The following is a 13,513-nucleotide window of genomic DNA, read 5'->3' on the forward strand; positions in this document are numbered from 1 at the left end:
TTTTTAATGCTTTTTTTATTTGGGTGTGATGGGAACAGCTGTGAAAAAACTTCCCATTCTGATCCCTTTATAAGTCCTTCCAAGCTGCCCCAGTAGGAAGGTTCGGTACCGTGTGTCATGAGGGATCAGGGCCTATCTGCCTGCTGCCTCTCACCCTTTGGCAGGTCTGTGTGAAAGGAGGGGCTGCCCCAGAGGCAGGCCGTGCTCTCTTTCCACCAGGCTCCCTGGGGAAGGGGACCCTTGAATATGGCCAGCTGACGCCACGGTTAAATGTGTAGGAGCTCACGTGAGCCTCCTAAGAACTTTCACAAGCACTTGTTTTTGACCCCACACTTCATAGATCAGGAGACTGAGGTTTACTCGTGGGGCCGGAGTGCTGCCTCCCACCCCACACCCTGGCTGTAGGCAGCCCCTGCCTTTGCCTCAGTGCACCTAGAAATAAGCATGAGCAATGTCCACACGTGTCAGAGGGATAGGCCAAGAAGCTCTGGGCTAGGGGCTCCTGCCTTCCATCTCTGGAGGCTCTGGGGCATCCAGCCCCCATTCCCACTCCATCTTGGGTAGGATTTTATTTTATTTTTTTTTTGGGGGGGGGGGTAGGATTTTAAATGGTTCTTTGCAGATGGACTGGAGGGAGCCTTACCTTTTCTGAGCCTTGGGATCTCTGGTCCTGGACAGTCTTGGTCCTGCAGTTGCCCGGAGCCCACCTCGTCGAAACTCAGCCACCCCTGGGGCATCGGTGTTGAAGTTTCCTGACTGAGTCCTTCGGATCCTGTGTGGACAGGAATCCATGGAGGCCGTCAGAGGGCAGGCTGGAAGCCTGAGGTCAGTGCACTCCCCCTACACAGGGCCTCACAAGCCACACCCAGGGCTCTGCTTGGCCCTGCTTCCCAGTGCCTCCCCTGAGGGCCAGCATCAAGACCCAGCCTCAATTCTAACCCTGCCTCTGGGATGGGGCCCCTCGCCCTGGGGGGTCAAAGTGAGGGTTGCTGCCTGGGAGGAGGCCCCAGTTTCTGCCTTATTTTGCAGACTGGGTCAGCAAGGCCAGCAAAGACTCAGCACTGTATCTTCAAGGATCGCTTAAGACACAGACTGAGCCCTGAGGAGGAAGAAATTGGTCTCAGCCATGCATCTCCCCAAAGCACATGAGGCATAAGCTGCAGAGGATGTTCTCAGGGTCTGTGGGATGGACTGATGCCTAAAATGAATGACATGTAAGGCAACTGGTTATACTTAAGGGGTGCCTTTCATAGTTCTCCTTCTCTGGGCCTTAAAAAATAACTCAAAGTCTTCTCTCTACATGTAACCACTGTGTACTTACTGCTGTTCCAACATCTAATTAAACCGGGGGGTTGTGGAGACACTTTGCTCAGCCAAGAATATTAATTCTAAACAATGTAATTAATGATCATCACCACCAACTTACTTTCCCCAGAACTTCTTGATGCCTCTGGGGCTCCGTTTACCATCTGATGTCAGGGGAGATTGGGGGCTGGACTCGGTGCCCGATGACAGGGATGAGTCATTGGCCACGGCAGTGTCGTCCCAGCCACTTTCTGTGTCTCCTGAGATTGAAAGAATAAAATGACAAGTGAATGACAAGAAGGAACCTGACCTCTGCAAACCTTCTCCCCGAGACTGGGCCATTCCCTCAGTGGGAGTCGGAAAGAGTCTGCCCAGCCCTGCTTTCAGGGCAGAACTTTACAGCAAGATGTCAGAGACCAGTAGGGGCCCAGGCACACTCCAGGTTTTCTCTCTGGGGAGTTGGTGAGCTTAAGACTTCAAATCTGGGTGAGCAAATGTCTTCAAATGGGGCCCAGTACTTGCAGGATAACTCCAGCAAGGAGCTTCCTCTCTCTCCCCCCAGGGAGACGCGGGAGTGCAGGCAGCAGGGGAACCTGGCTGAATGTTTGGGAAAGGGAGGGTGTCCCGGGAGGCAAGCAAGGGCGTCTCACTCTCCACCTCACCTGGAAGGGTACAGTACCTAATACGGGGGCACTGACACTCCGGCCACGGTCTCCAGCCAACCAAGAAGCAGAGAAGCCACATGAAGAAGCAAGAGAGGCCAAAGTCCAGCCCAACAGAGTTATAGGGAAGCAAAGAAATAAACAAGAGTCATCGAGCAAGAGGGAAAAACTCAAACAGAAAGAAAAATAATCCCACAAGGAAGGGTGGGGGTGAAGGGTGACTGAGCCTGATCTGCAGGGTCACTGCTGTGAGAGGGGACCAAATGCTCCAGGTGCCACTTCCTGGCAGGTAAGGCATCCACACATGGAGGGAGAGGGGCAGCTGTGGGGGCCAGATATGCCAGGCCGCCCACTGATCTTGTGCACACGTCAGAGCTCACTCAAATCAGACTACAATGATCCAAAGATGCAGGAAAGTCCACAGCCTGAGTGTCACTAGAACACATTCATTCAAGGGCTTATCTGGACTTTCTGCAGCCAAAGGCAGTACTGGCCAAGGGCAGAAGCCTGTACATTGGCTGGCTCGGGAACAGCCAGGGATGAGGAGTCAGGGGTGGGGAAAGCTCTGTCAGGACCAGAATGCTCCCTTCTAGGCCCCCCTGATCTGCTGCTGCTATTGGAGAAATACAGCCTGTTGTGCAAAGACCTCCATCAGATCCTAAGCACCAAAAGGCTACTGGTGGACTGGCATCCTTGCCCACTGACCACTGACTCCACTTCTCTAAGGAAATGCTCTTCCTTGGAAGAGCACGTAATATCACCCTACTGGTAAGAGGGAGGCTGCAGAGAGGAAGGCAGAGACAGGAAAGAGATCAGGAGGACAGAGGAGGAATGGGGAGGGTCAGGGAGGGTGGAGTGTGGTGTCTAGCAGGGAGGGAAAGAGGAAAAATAGGAAGATCAGGAAGGAGTCAAGAGAGGAGGAACAGAGGAGAAGAGAAAATGGGGGTAGAATAATTACAGGTGGAAAGAAGGTGGGGTACACACCCTGATTCTCTGGGGTCTGGGGTGTTTCTGGAAGGCAATAGTGAGCCCAGAAAGACAGCCATCATCTCCGGACATGGGATCACCCTGAGGTATGACTAGTCCCATCCACCCACCCCCACTGCTCTCCAATTGTGGGCTGTGGTTGGGAGGGTGCAGGGACCTCGTGCAACAATGGAAGTGCCAAGGCCGAGGCACCAGAAGCCACCAGCCTGGGGTCTGGACACTCACTCAGCCTCAGCGGGCTGCTCCCTGCAGGATCCACTGGGGAGGCGGTAGATGGAGACTTCACAGCCTCTCCATTGGGCGTGGCTCCTGGAAGCTTCCCAGGTAACGTGGGGTACTTGTGCTCCGCCAGGAAAGGGCCATCCTAAGGGAAGAAAAGGGAGGGAGACGTTGAATTAGCTGTCACTCTCCACCTCAAGCCCAGTTAGGAAATCTCTGGATGCAGGAACAACTCCCTGTTCTCCAAGAACCATTTGTAAACTGAGGCCAACTCAAAGACCCCTCAAAGGTAATTTAGTCCAGGCCAGGCAATAGGACCAGAGCTCCAAGAAAGAAAGAAACTTGCCCAAAGCCGTATAGCGAGATGGGGACAGAGTCAAGCTTGAATTGAGGGCTGACGGAAGCCATGTCTGAACAGGAGGCTAAGCCTTTGCCATCTGGCCTTGTGGTTAGAGGTTAAGGAATCAACAGCCAAGAATTACCCTTCAAGCTCTCTGGGCATACAAGCCAGAATTCCAATAAATGTTATACCTATTGCTTCACCTTAGTAGATAATATTATCTATTGATCGTATTTATATATCACAATAGTTACTCTGAAAGATAGCAGGGTAAGGTGAAGTGAGAAGGTAAGCACAAAATCAGGGGAGGTGTCCATAGAAAGCGGGTCAGAGGGCCACCTGCCAGCACGGAATTCCCTGGGAACTTGGGATGACAGTCTGCAAGAGGTTCAGCCCCAGGGCAGTGGGCCCTGTACTCGGACTCTGGCCATGGAAAGGGTCCCAAAAAGAAAAGTTGATTTCGAGATGAAGAAGAATTGCACTTAAAAAAAAGAATTGCGCTTAAAAAAAAGAATTGCACTTATTTGGTCAAGAAGGATTTAACGGGCCCTAAACCCACAAACCTGAGGGAAACACAGTAGTAAATTCACTTGAGTGAAAAGAAAAGAGAAATTAAAGCACTGTTACCAAGGGAATCAACTGTGGATAACTTGATGAGACGCAGAAGTAGAAAAGAAGAAAGATAAAACCAATTTCAAAAAGAACAAGTCAGAAGAGTACTGGGAGACTTCAGTGACTGCGATCTTTCATTTAGTTAAAAGCCAAGTGCCCAGTAAATTTCTGAATTCAGTTTCCTTATAAAGGCATGCCTTAGAAATTGTTTGAAATTCAATTTAGTCATTGAAAACTGAATACTAATCCTATATAAATCAGCTCAGGAGAGAGATGAGAATAATGGGCTAACTTTTCAAGGGATTCTGAAGGAACTGGCTGGTAAAGAAGTAACTGGAACTTGAAGAGATGGAGACCACACAGTCTTTAAGTTCATGATGACCCATGAGGGACAGATTGGACCTGTTAAGACTTGTGGTCAACAGCAACAGTTTCCAAATACCAGCCCCCCACACAGGCTGGTTCATAATCACCTGGGACACTTGTAAATATAAAAGCCCAGGTCCCACCGCACCCATGAATCAGACCCCCTGGGAGTGCACCCTGGGAGTCTGTGTTTTTAACACGCATCTCAGATTACTCTGACATACAGTCAGACCCGGGAACCACTGACTGTGGGGAAGGCGGCATTCACAAATTTTCGAGAACTGAAGGGCATGACTCCAAGTTCCATATTATACAGGAGATATGGGAGTGGGGAAGGGTTCAGAAACAGGCATCCGGTCATATCCTCATACACACTCCTCTAAGACAGGGCAGAGACAGTCAAGGCTATACCCATGTGGGCTGCCCTAGGAGCATGCTGAAGAGCTGAGACTTACAGAGGGCAGAACCTTGTGTAAGATGGCTTCAAAGGCAGCTCAGGCACGTGAAAAAGACAGTAAAAGGACCAAGGGCACCAGAAAGGGCTCTCAGCTCTCTCAGCCAAGAAGAGATGCTGGGAAGGAAGGACTCAGTGCTGGAGAAGGTGATGCAACATTAGGACACAACACAGGGGAAACTGAAATGCCCGAAGCCACTCCTGCATCGCAGTCTGAGAAGAATGACCCTGGTTAGGCAGGTGGAAATCCCAGGCAAGGCGTAGCAGACGGCCGATGACCCTGCTGCCCTGAAAGAGCACAGACGCAGAGCACTTGAGCAGGAGAGCCTAGGCTGGGAGTCAGACCAACTCTGGCCAAGTTCTTTCTCTTTAGCCCCCCAGAACCTCAATTTTATTGTTTCTAAACAGAGAACAACAATTCCTGCCCCTGGCCTAGCACACAAGGACACAGAGGCACAGAGAATATCACACACCCGAGGTCTACAGTGACAGCAGTAATGGCAAGATCAGTCCTTGGAGCGAGGAAGGCAGGGGGCAGACCCCATCTACATGGGGGCTAGTGTGGTCCAGGAATGACATAGAGGACTCACTGCTTGCTCCAAGGATATAGAATAGGACCTTTAAGGGTCTATGAGCCGTGCACAGGGGAAGATGACAACTGAGAGAGGGCCTGAAGGACTCCAATTCCAGAGCTGTCAGGAGCAGGGGAGACTGACTCATTGCATGGACTCCACAGGGAGAGCCCATCAGTGGAGGCACACTCAAGGGAAGTCCAGACATGCATCTAACAGGGCTGGAGAAGAATACAGAGGGTGTCTTACAATGTCATGAGCTCTTAGTCAGAAAGCAAAGGCCAGACACCCCTGTGCGGGGACACTGCAGAAGGATCCATGCCCCTGCGCTGAGTGAGCCCTTGGGTGTTTTAACCATGACTTATCACTACAGAAAGGACGAGAGCTGTCTCACTCCTCTGCTTGTGTGCTGAGATCATAACTTCCTCCCCAGAGATCAGAACAACTCTGCCTTAAAGATGGATTTCTCAGAGCCTATAAGACGGGGAAGATAAGAAGTCCTATTGCACAGATAAGGGAGATGAAAGCGCAGGATCCAGCTGACGGCACGGAAGAAGAAAGCAGGAGAGGAAGTCTCATCTTTCCTTTCACCCCTTACAGGTAACATATTTTAAGGTTACTAAAGCTGTAACTTGCTAAATGAAAAGACTAGCAATGTGAAATGTGAAAGACTTGTATCTCTATAGTTGAACTTGATTTCCCTTAAACTTGTTTCATTTTTAAAAACAGAATTTTTTTCCTTGGGCAATATTTCCCCATTCCTGTATAACTTTGTGTGACACTGATACTTACTCAAGAGAGCCCATGGTACCTAGTGTTTTTCACTTCTCTAGTGTTAGAATATCTTTTTGTTTTTGTTGAAGATGCAAATGAAGTATGTATATGCATAACCTGTTGAATTCACTTTTGTGCCATTTTTGTGAATATAGTAATTGGTACAACTTTTTGCATGTGTCGGAACTGATTTTACACAACAGGTGATGGAGGATGTGCCAGATGGAAACCCAAGAGATTCCACACAAAGCTCTGTGTGTAGAGCTGTGTATAGAAAGAGTGGTTTATGGTCTTGGGCTTCTAGAATATCACACTTAAATCTTCACTCAGTTTGCCATCAGTAAGTGTCTACCTTTGTGACTGACATCTGCGACTTTCAGGGGCCTTGTTCACTTATGATATGTTGCCCAGCAATCTACTTAATGTTAAACCGTGGGTAGAACATCCATTGATAATTTTATGAAACTGCAAGTCATATAATCTATAAATTTTTTAAACATATAAAAATTTTACTTTCACAGTCAACTTCAGGATTTTAGAATAAAATTCTGTGAGTTTTCACACTCAAAAAGAAAAAAAGACTAGCAAACAGCGCAGCCTCATACAGACAACAGGGACATGCAGTTAATGTATAATACCTTGGGTTCTACCACTGGGGAGGGCTGGTTCCCACCGACACACTATGGGATGGCAAGGAGGATTTCAGTTATGTGGAGAGAAAGAGACCTGCATTAGTCATGGCAGCAACTCAGGGCCACCTGCTGGCCTGAATCTGCAAGGTTCACCCCTCCCTCCCTCCCCATCTCTATGTCAGATCAATACAATCTGTGGAGGGAACACAGGTCACTGTCCAAGCGCATGGACAGACATCCCAGGCAGCTGCTGCAATCTGACCGGAGGGAGCCTGAGGCATGTGATGGGAACAAAGCCGCTGCGGGCTCCTGCCTTCCTGGTTTCACACTGTATATCACCAGGGAGACGGGCCCACTGCTGGACCCCAAGGGATCTATGCAGTAAGGTCACTAGGATGCTCTACAGGGCAGCACCCCTGTGTGTCCAATGACCTCATTGCCCAAGAATCTGTGATCCTCCTCTCCAGCACAGGGGCACCCATGTGGTCAAGGGCTAGCCCCATATAAGGAGCCACAAAGCCCGCCTCATGTCTTTCTAGACTCTTTAAGAAGCTTCCTCTCCAATCTTCTACTTTATTCCATAACCCACTTCCAGGGTCATCTCCTTTATCCACATTATATCCTCATTCAAAACCTCTGCAACACTCCAAGTGCCCTGAGGAAATAGGGCCAGGATTTAAGAACTCTGGCTCCTCTGACTCCTGCCTCCGACCTTACCTCCTCCTGCCCCCCAAACCATTTCCCCAAACCTGCTCACACCCATCTCAGCATCTTTTCTCATCAACTCCAGGCAGCGTGTTCTGACTCACCCTGCCTCTAGGATGCCTTGGGCCATAGCTGACCTGTTTTCTCTAAATGTTCATGTAATTCCTGCCTCCTCAGCAACTTGATAAAAGCCTCCATGAGGTAGGGACAGCGCCTGACCTGTGTGTCCCAGCACTGTGCTGACCTCAAAGAAATAACTCAGTCATCTTTATGGGTAGACTGATGGACTGACCTTGTCCACAGATTCACTTCTCAAGTCTTCGAGACTACAGGAGAGTTTTTTCTGAGCCCTGGAAAAACACAAAAGAAAATAAAAAAGGAAACAGTTACTGGAGAAGGAGGAACGTAGTATCATTCGTGCAGAGGACATTTCAACATTTAACTGGTATTCTATCTTGGGCTCAGAGTCAAGGTCAGGAAAAACTCAACACCCTCTCATCATAACCGGTACACATAAGATGAGACTGGCCCACTTTGGGGATGGCCTAGTCTGACAATGTGTTTGTGATGCATGAGAGCATCACTGAAATCCAAATCAAAAATCCTTGGCAGTCCTCAAAAAAACAAGAATACACAGTTCAGTGGCATCAATGGGTGCTGGCTGTTGTGTGGTCATAAGAGAAGGCCAATGTCTGTGGAGTCAAAAGAGAGGAAAAGGGGCCAATACTGCCTTGTCTGTGAATGTGAGAGTAATCTGGGGGTGGGGGGGGAGGCGGAAGGAGTGGAGATGAGCACGTCGGCCACAGCTCCAAAGCTTTACCCACTGGGATCCTCTGTCCCTCTGCTCCAACTCTGTGAGAACTGAGCAGTCTGCTCAGAGGAATCGGCTTTCTCAGGCACTATTTTGCAGAGAAGGGAACCAATTGGATAGAGAAGTGGCAACACCACCCATAGTCACAAGGGTTACCTGTGACAAGTCTCCTTGGCAGTAATATTTCTCAGTTCATATGAATAAATCAGCATCGGTTGGTATATTAGTCTCTTATGAGTCTAGTCAGTGTGAGTCACTCAATGTTGACTTCATTCTGAGTGAACTCATCAACCAAATTTCTTATTCTGCAAAATTAAGAATTGGCCAGTTGCCATCCTTGACATGACTGCTTTCCTCTGAGGCTAACAGCTCAGGAACAATGGCTTTATGGAAAATGGTGGGTTCTGAGCACCTAGGCTCTGGGGACTCAGCGCCCTTCTGGGCAAACTCCTGCCACTTGGCTGAAAGACAGCCTGCCCTTGGCTGTGGAGCTCCACATCCCGGCTCCTTGGAAACGTGTTCTGAAGAGCTGACCTCGTCAACTAGGAGTGGTTCATTTTCGGGGCCATCAGTCAGGAGGCAGTTGGTGACCACATAGGCCAGCCCACAATAAGCTCATTGCTGTGTGAAGCTTCCTCAGAGCAACTGGCCCAACCTCCCTGTGAGGAGAAAAGGCCCTCCCTGGAGAGAGAGTGGATTATTGTCACAGGGCTGGACTCCCTCTGAGAGCGGGAGGGACATTCCAGAGGGGCTGGCGGGAATGACAGGCACACCGCACGGGGAGCTCTCCGCTCTGAGGAGCCCCCGGAGGGCTCAGAGAAGGTGCAGCCCCCTCCTCCCCGAGGCCCCAAGCCCTGGCCAGGTCTCCGCTCAGTGACAAGAACCCGGACCCTCGGCCTGTGGGGAGGGAAGCCCTTCTGCAGACAGGGGAGGTGGGCGTGGTTCGTGACTGCGCCGCCATTTTGGCCCCGTCGTGGCCGCTGCTGGGGCCTGGAGTGCTGCCCTGACCGTGGGAGGGCAGGTGGGCCCAGGACGTGGCGACTGTGATCACTGCCTTGTCTGGAGCCCCGAGAGGGGCCTGAGAGCACAGCAGCTCCACAGAAACGCTTGGGCCTCCTACCTGGTTTCCAGTGATTTCTGCGGTAGTGGGGGAGGCCCCGCCGTGGGAGAGCTGCCTCTTGGAGACACCTGCATGGGAACCAGAAGAGTCACTGGAAAGAACAGTTACTGCCTGGAGACCGGCCACCATCCTTTCCCCTTGTTTGGACAATTCCTCCTGGGGAGGTACATCTCCTGCTCTGGGTATAGCCACAGGGACTACAATACTGGTGCCTTGCTTTTTTAAGATGCCAACAAGAAAGCTATATTGAAAGCCATGGCCAACTTGCCTGTCCTTCTAGAGCCCAAGCTCACATCCTTGCAGTAGAGTCCTGACAAGTTAGTCCTGACACCCGAATCTCTGTGCCCTGCCCTTCTGAGCTTGGCTCGGAGCCTTTCCTTCATTCAGCAAGCCACTGCGCACCCTTTCAATAGCATTCCTTCGTGTAACTTAGCTGGAGTGGATTTCTGCTTGTAATGAGCAATACTGTAATTCATACAGTCAATCAACAAACAGGAGCAGCATCTACTGCCTGCCAGGCCATCAGGGAGGTGGGTAAGTCAATTAGGATAAAAGATCAATGCAACACCTCCTATAATATATTAAGAATACGGGAACAGAAGGGACCCTTCTATTGGTGGGAAGGTCAGGGAGTCTTCAGAGGGGAGAAACTTAAGCTGAATCTTGAGAGATGAGAATGGGCTTAGCAAGAAAGTCAGAAAAGCAAAGGTATCACAGGTGGAATGAACATGAGCTAATGGTGGTAGAGAAGGATGCAATTTAATGTCTTCACTGACTCTAAGGGCTGTCTTTCTTTAGAGCCCAGTATCTTTTTGAGCTACATAGAAAGAACCCTGGCATCATAGTACATAGTGTTGTTAAAAGCCTGAGCTTTTGGGTTCAAGTCCAAGTTCTGCTGCCTACCTGCTATGTGACCTAGAACAGATTACTTACCCTCTCTGATCCTCGGCTGCAGCACAATAAAAGAGGAACCCCCAGTTGGGTGTCATGAGGCATAAATGAGGTGAGTCACGTACAGTGCTAATCACAGGGGTGACTCAGGGGTACTGAATATCAGTTACTGCCATTATTGCCAGCAATCTGGGGTGCTCGCTCTGACTACCTAACTGGGCCACCAGGTGACACATTTGCCCCTCCCTTAATTAAAAGGGTTGAGCTGGACTAAGACCCTCCTCAGTGTGACTGTTCTGGAGTTTTAAGAACTTTCAAAATTCTGGGCTGAAGTCCCTCCTCCATCTGAGATCTGTAACTACAAGTTTATTTGCCCAGTGTTATCTAGACTATGTCCAGAGATGGCCATAGAACTGGACCAAATTTTAAACAAGAAAAAAGGAAATCTGTATGCTGGCTTCAGGGAAGAGAGGTTGTCTGTGAAACAGGAATGTATCACTCCAAAATTTCATTATCCCTCCAAATGTGCAAGATGCATTCATTCATTAAATATTTGTTGAATCCTACTGGGTATTGGGCATCACTGCAGATCCTGGAGAGACAGTGGTAAATACAAATAACCCTTTGGTCTATGCTCATATTCCAGAGAGTAAAGGCAAAAATAAACAAAGAAACCAATTGAAAAAGAAAAGTTGGGACTGGTGGCTCAGTGGTAAAGAATCCGCCTGCCAATGCAGGAGACACGTGTTCTATCCCTGGTCTGGGAAGATTTCACATGCCACGGAGCAACAAAGTCCATGCACCACAACTACTGAAGTTCATGCGCTCTAGAGCCTGTGCTCTGAGACAAGAGAAGCCCATACACCACAACTAGAGAGTAGCCCACACTTGCTGCAACTAGAGAAAAGCCCTCACAGCAACGAAGTTTAGAAAAGAGAAAAGAAAATTCCTGTCCTCAGAAGTCTAGTATCCACTATGCTGTTCTCTCCAACAGGAACACAGGCCTGTGCCCTGGCTCCTCCCACCCTCAGTGTCTCCCCAAAGACTCTGGGGTGACTCCACTGATTCAATTTTTTTACGTGTCAAGATTTATACCTGGCAAGTTCCTAATTAGATCCTCCCCCAGGTTCAGGGCAAGCTCCCAGGGCCTGCCGAAATCCCACGTCATTAATGGAAACACAGTACCTCTGATTTAAACAGGTCTTCGGGGCCTTTATTTGCAGCGTTCCAGTTCCTGAAACCTCCCTCCAGTTCCTCCTCATTGATTGAGAGAGTTCTTTCTGAAGGCCCTGGAAGCATTAATGCAGATCATTACCACCACATGGCTTGTTTAAAAACCTATAATTGTACCACAAAATTCAAACACTGTCTCTCCTTCATTAAGAGGGACAAAGAAAAACATTAAGGGACCTTAAAAGTGTGATTCAGAATATTCATTGGAGCATCTGAGCAAGGGCTTCCAGGAGGCCTTTCAAGGTCAAAGCTCATGCTGGGGGACCAAAAGAAGTCCCCACCCCCCAATTATTCCTCTCCAATCTTCTCATTCCTTGGCCACAGGCACTCAGGCCCTGACCTGTCCCGAGATCCAAAAGGATTAGAGGAAATTAGCCTGTGACATGTGTGCAGGGCTGGCAGTGGCCCTGGGTGACAACCCGTCAGCCACAACCCAAACTAGGGGTTGGCTTTTCCCCAAGAGGCAGCAGCAGCTGAGCGTGAATGAGAGGTTCCTGAGCACCCTCAGCAGCCTCTCCCGTGAAACAGCTGCTTCCTCGGGATCAGTAACGGGAGCCTGGGTCAACCGCGTGACCGACAAGGCAGGCAGTCGGGCATACGCCCCAGGGGGCCCACACAACACGGATGCTGCCTGAGTGCTGCATTCAGTCTGGGCAGCAACTATGAAACACAAACAACTCTCCCTGCCCTGTGACTTCCTATGGGAACCCAAGTACCCAGAAACTCAAAGAAGGCTCCCCAAGTGTCCTGGCAACGGCTAGGGATGCTTTTAGATTCTCCAGGAGGTGGACAGGCTCTAAATCCCAGTGAGGGTACTAAATTGCCTTCGGATCCAGGTTTGAGCGCACTCACTGCCTCTAAGAAGTATGCCAGGGAGATGCATAGATATCCTGAGGGTGGGGATTCCCAATGGTTCAAGTTGGTGGCTTTCTTTTCTTGATGATCTGGAAGTTTAGTGCCTGGAAGTTCTCAACTGTCTGCCACTTGACAAAATTTCTGGAAATCAAGAGCTGCCAATTTCCCACCACCCAGGGCAGTCTAACCAGCTCCATCTTCCTTCAGAGCATTTTTCCAAATGAAGATGAAGACTCTTCTGGCAGGACTGTCCGGCATTTAACACAGTAGAGATGGAGTATCTTGGGGAGAGGATGGCAAGCTCCCCGCTGCTCTTACCTTGGGCTGCCATCACGATCTCATTCACCCTTCGGTACTGGTTTAACAGCCCCGTAAGCTCCTCTATCCGACGGTCCTGTCACAGGGCAAGACAGATTTCCAAGTAAACAACAACGCTGGCACCTGAGGTGATTTGATTTGGGGCCCAGGCTATGTTCTGGGCACAAGGAAAGGAAAAGCTATGTGGAACCTCTAGAACACTTCGAAGGGAAACAGAGTGTCCAGGCCCTGGGTTCTCAGCGGTCTGCCTCCTCGGCCACCGTAAGCACTCCTGCTCTCCCTGAAGGCTATGAGTCCAGTCTCTACTTATAAAACAATCCCTGTTTGACACAGCCTTCGAATGGCTCAAACATTTCCTGAAGCAGGAATCTGTCTCCCTACCCTCCTGATGTAGCCATTGAAATCTGCCTCCTGGTCCAAGCATTGTCCTCTAGTTGTTTGTTTAGTCGCTCAGTCATGTCTGACTCTTTGCGACCCAATGGACTGTAGCCCCGCCAGGCTCCTTCTGTCCATGGGATTTCCCAGGCAAGAATACTGGAGTCGGTTGCCATTTCCTTCTCCAGCATATCTTTCCAACTCAGGGACTGAACCCGTGTCTCCTGCTTGGAAGGTGGATTCTTTACCACTGAGCCACATGGGAAGCTCATTGTCCTCTGG

The 13,513-nt window shown here is 49.7% G+C and overlaps 1 protein-coding gene across 16 annotated transcripts in view; it reads right to left on the bottom strand.

Annotated features, from left to right (window-relative positions):
* Positions 1–13,513, bottom strand: part of PPFIBP2 (PPFIA binding protein 2) — a 161,860-nt gene that overhangs the window by 19,990 nt on the left and 128,357 nt on the right. For 9 of the 16 annotated variants that reach the window (XM_043904032.1, XM_043904023.1, XM_043904094.1 and 6 more), the window contains 9 exons: positions 12,857–12,932; positions 11,636–11,739; positions 9,560–9,627; positions 7,921–7,978; positions 6,930–6,971; positions 3,180–3,318; positions 1,985–2,017; positions 1,427–1,565; positions 644–772 (listed from right to left, as the gene is read on the bottom strand). In XM_043904032.1, coding sequence (XP_043759967.1) covers positions 644–772; positions 1,427–1,565; positions 1,985–2,017; positions 3,180–3,318; positions 6,930–6,971; positions 7,921–7,978; positions 9,560–9,627; positions 11,636–11,739; positions 12,857–12,932 — 788 coding nt within the window. The remainder of the gene's footprint in view (positions 1–643; positions 773–1,426; positions 1,566–1,984; positions 2,018–3,179; positions 3,319–6,929; positions 6,972–7,920; positions 7,979–9,559; positions 9,628–11,635; positions 11,740–12,856; positions 12,933–13,513) is intronic. The other 7 variants (XM_043904049.1, XM_043904102.1, XM_043904085.1 and 4 more) reach the window with 3 other exon arrangements.

The sequence above is a fragment of the Cervus elaphus genome, chromosome 1 (assembly GCF_910594005.1).
Source record: "Cervus elaphus chromosome 1, mCerEla1.1, whole genome shotgun sequence".
In the NCBI taxonomy this organism is placed as follows: domain Eukaryota; kingdom Metazoa; phylum Chordata; class Mammalia; order Artiodactyla; family Cervidae; genus Cervus; species Cervus elaphus.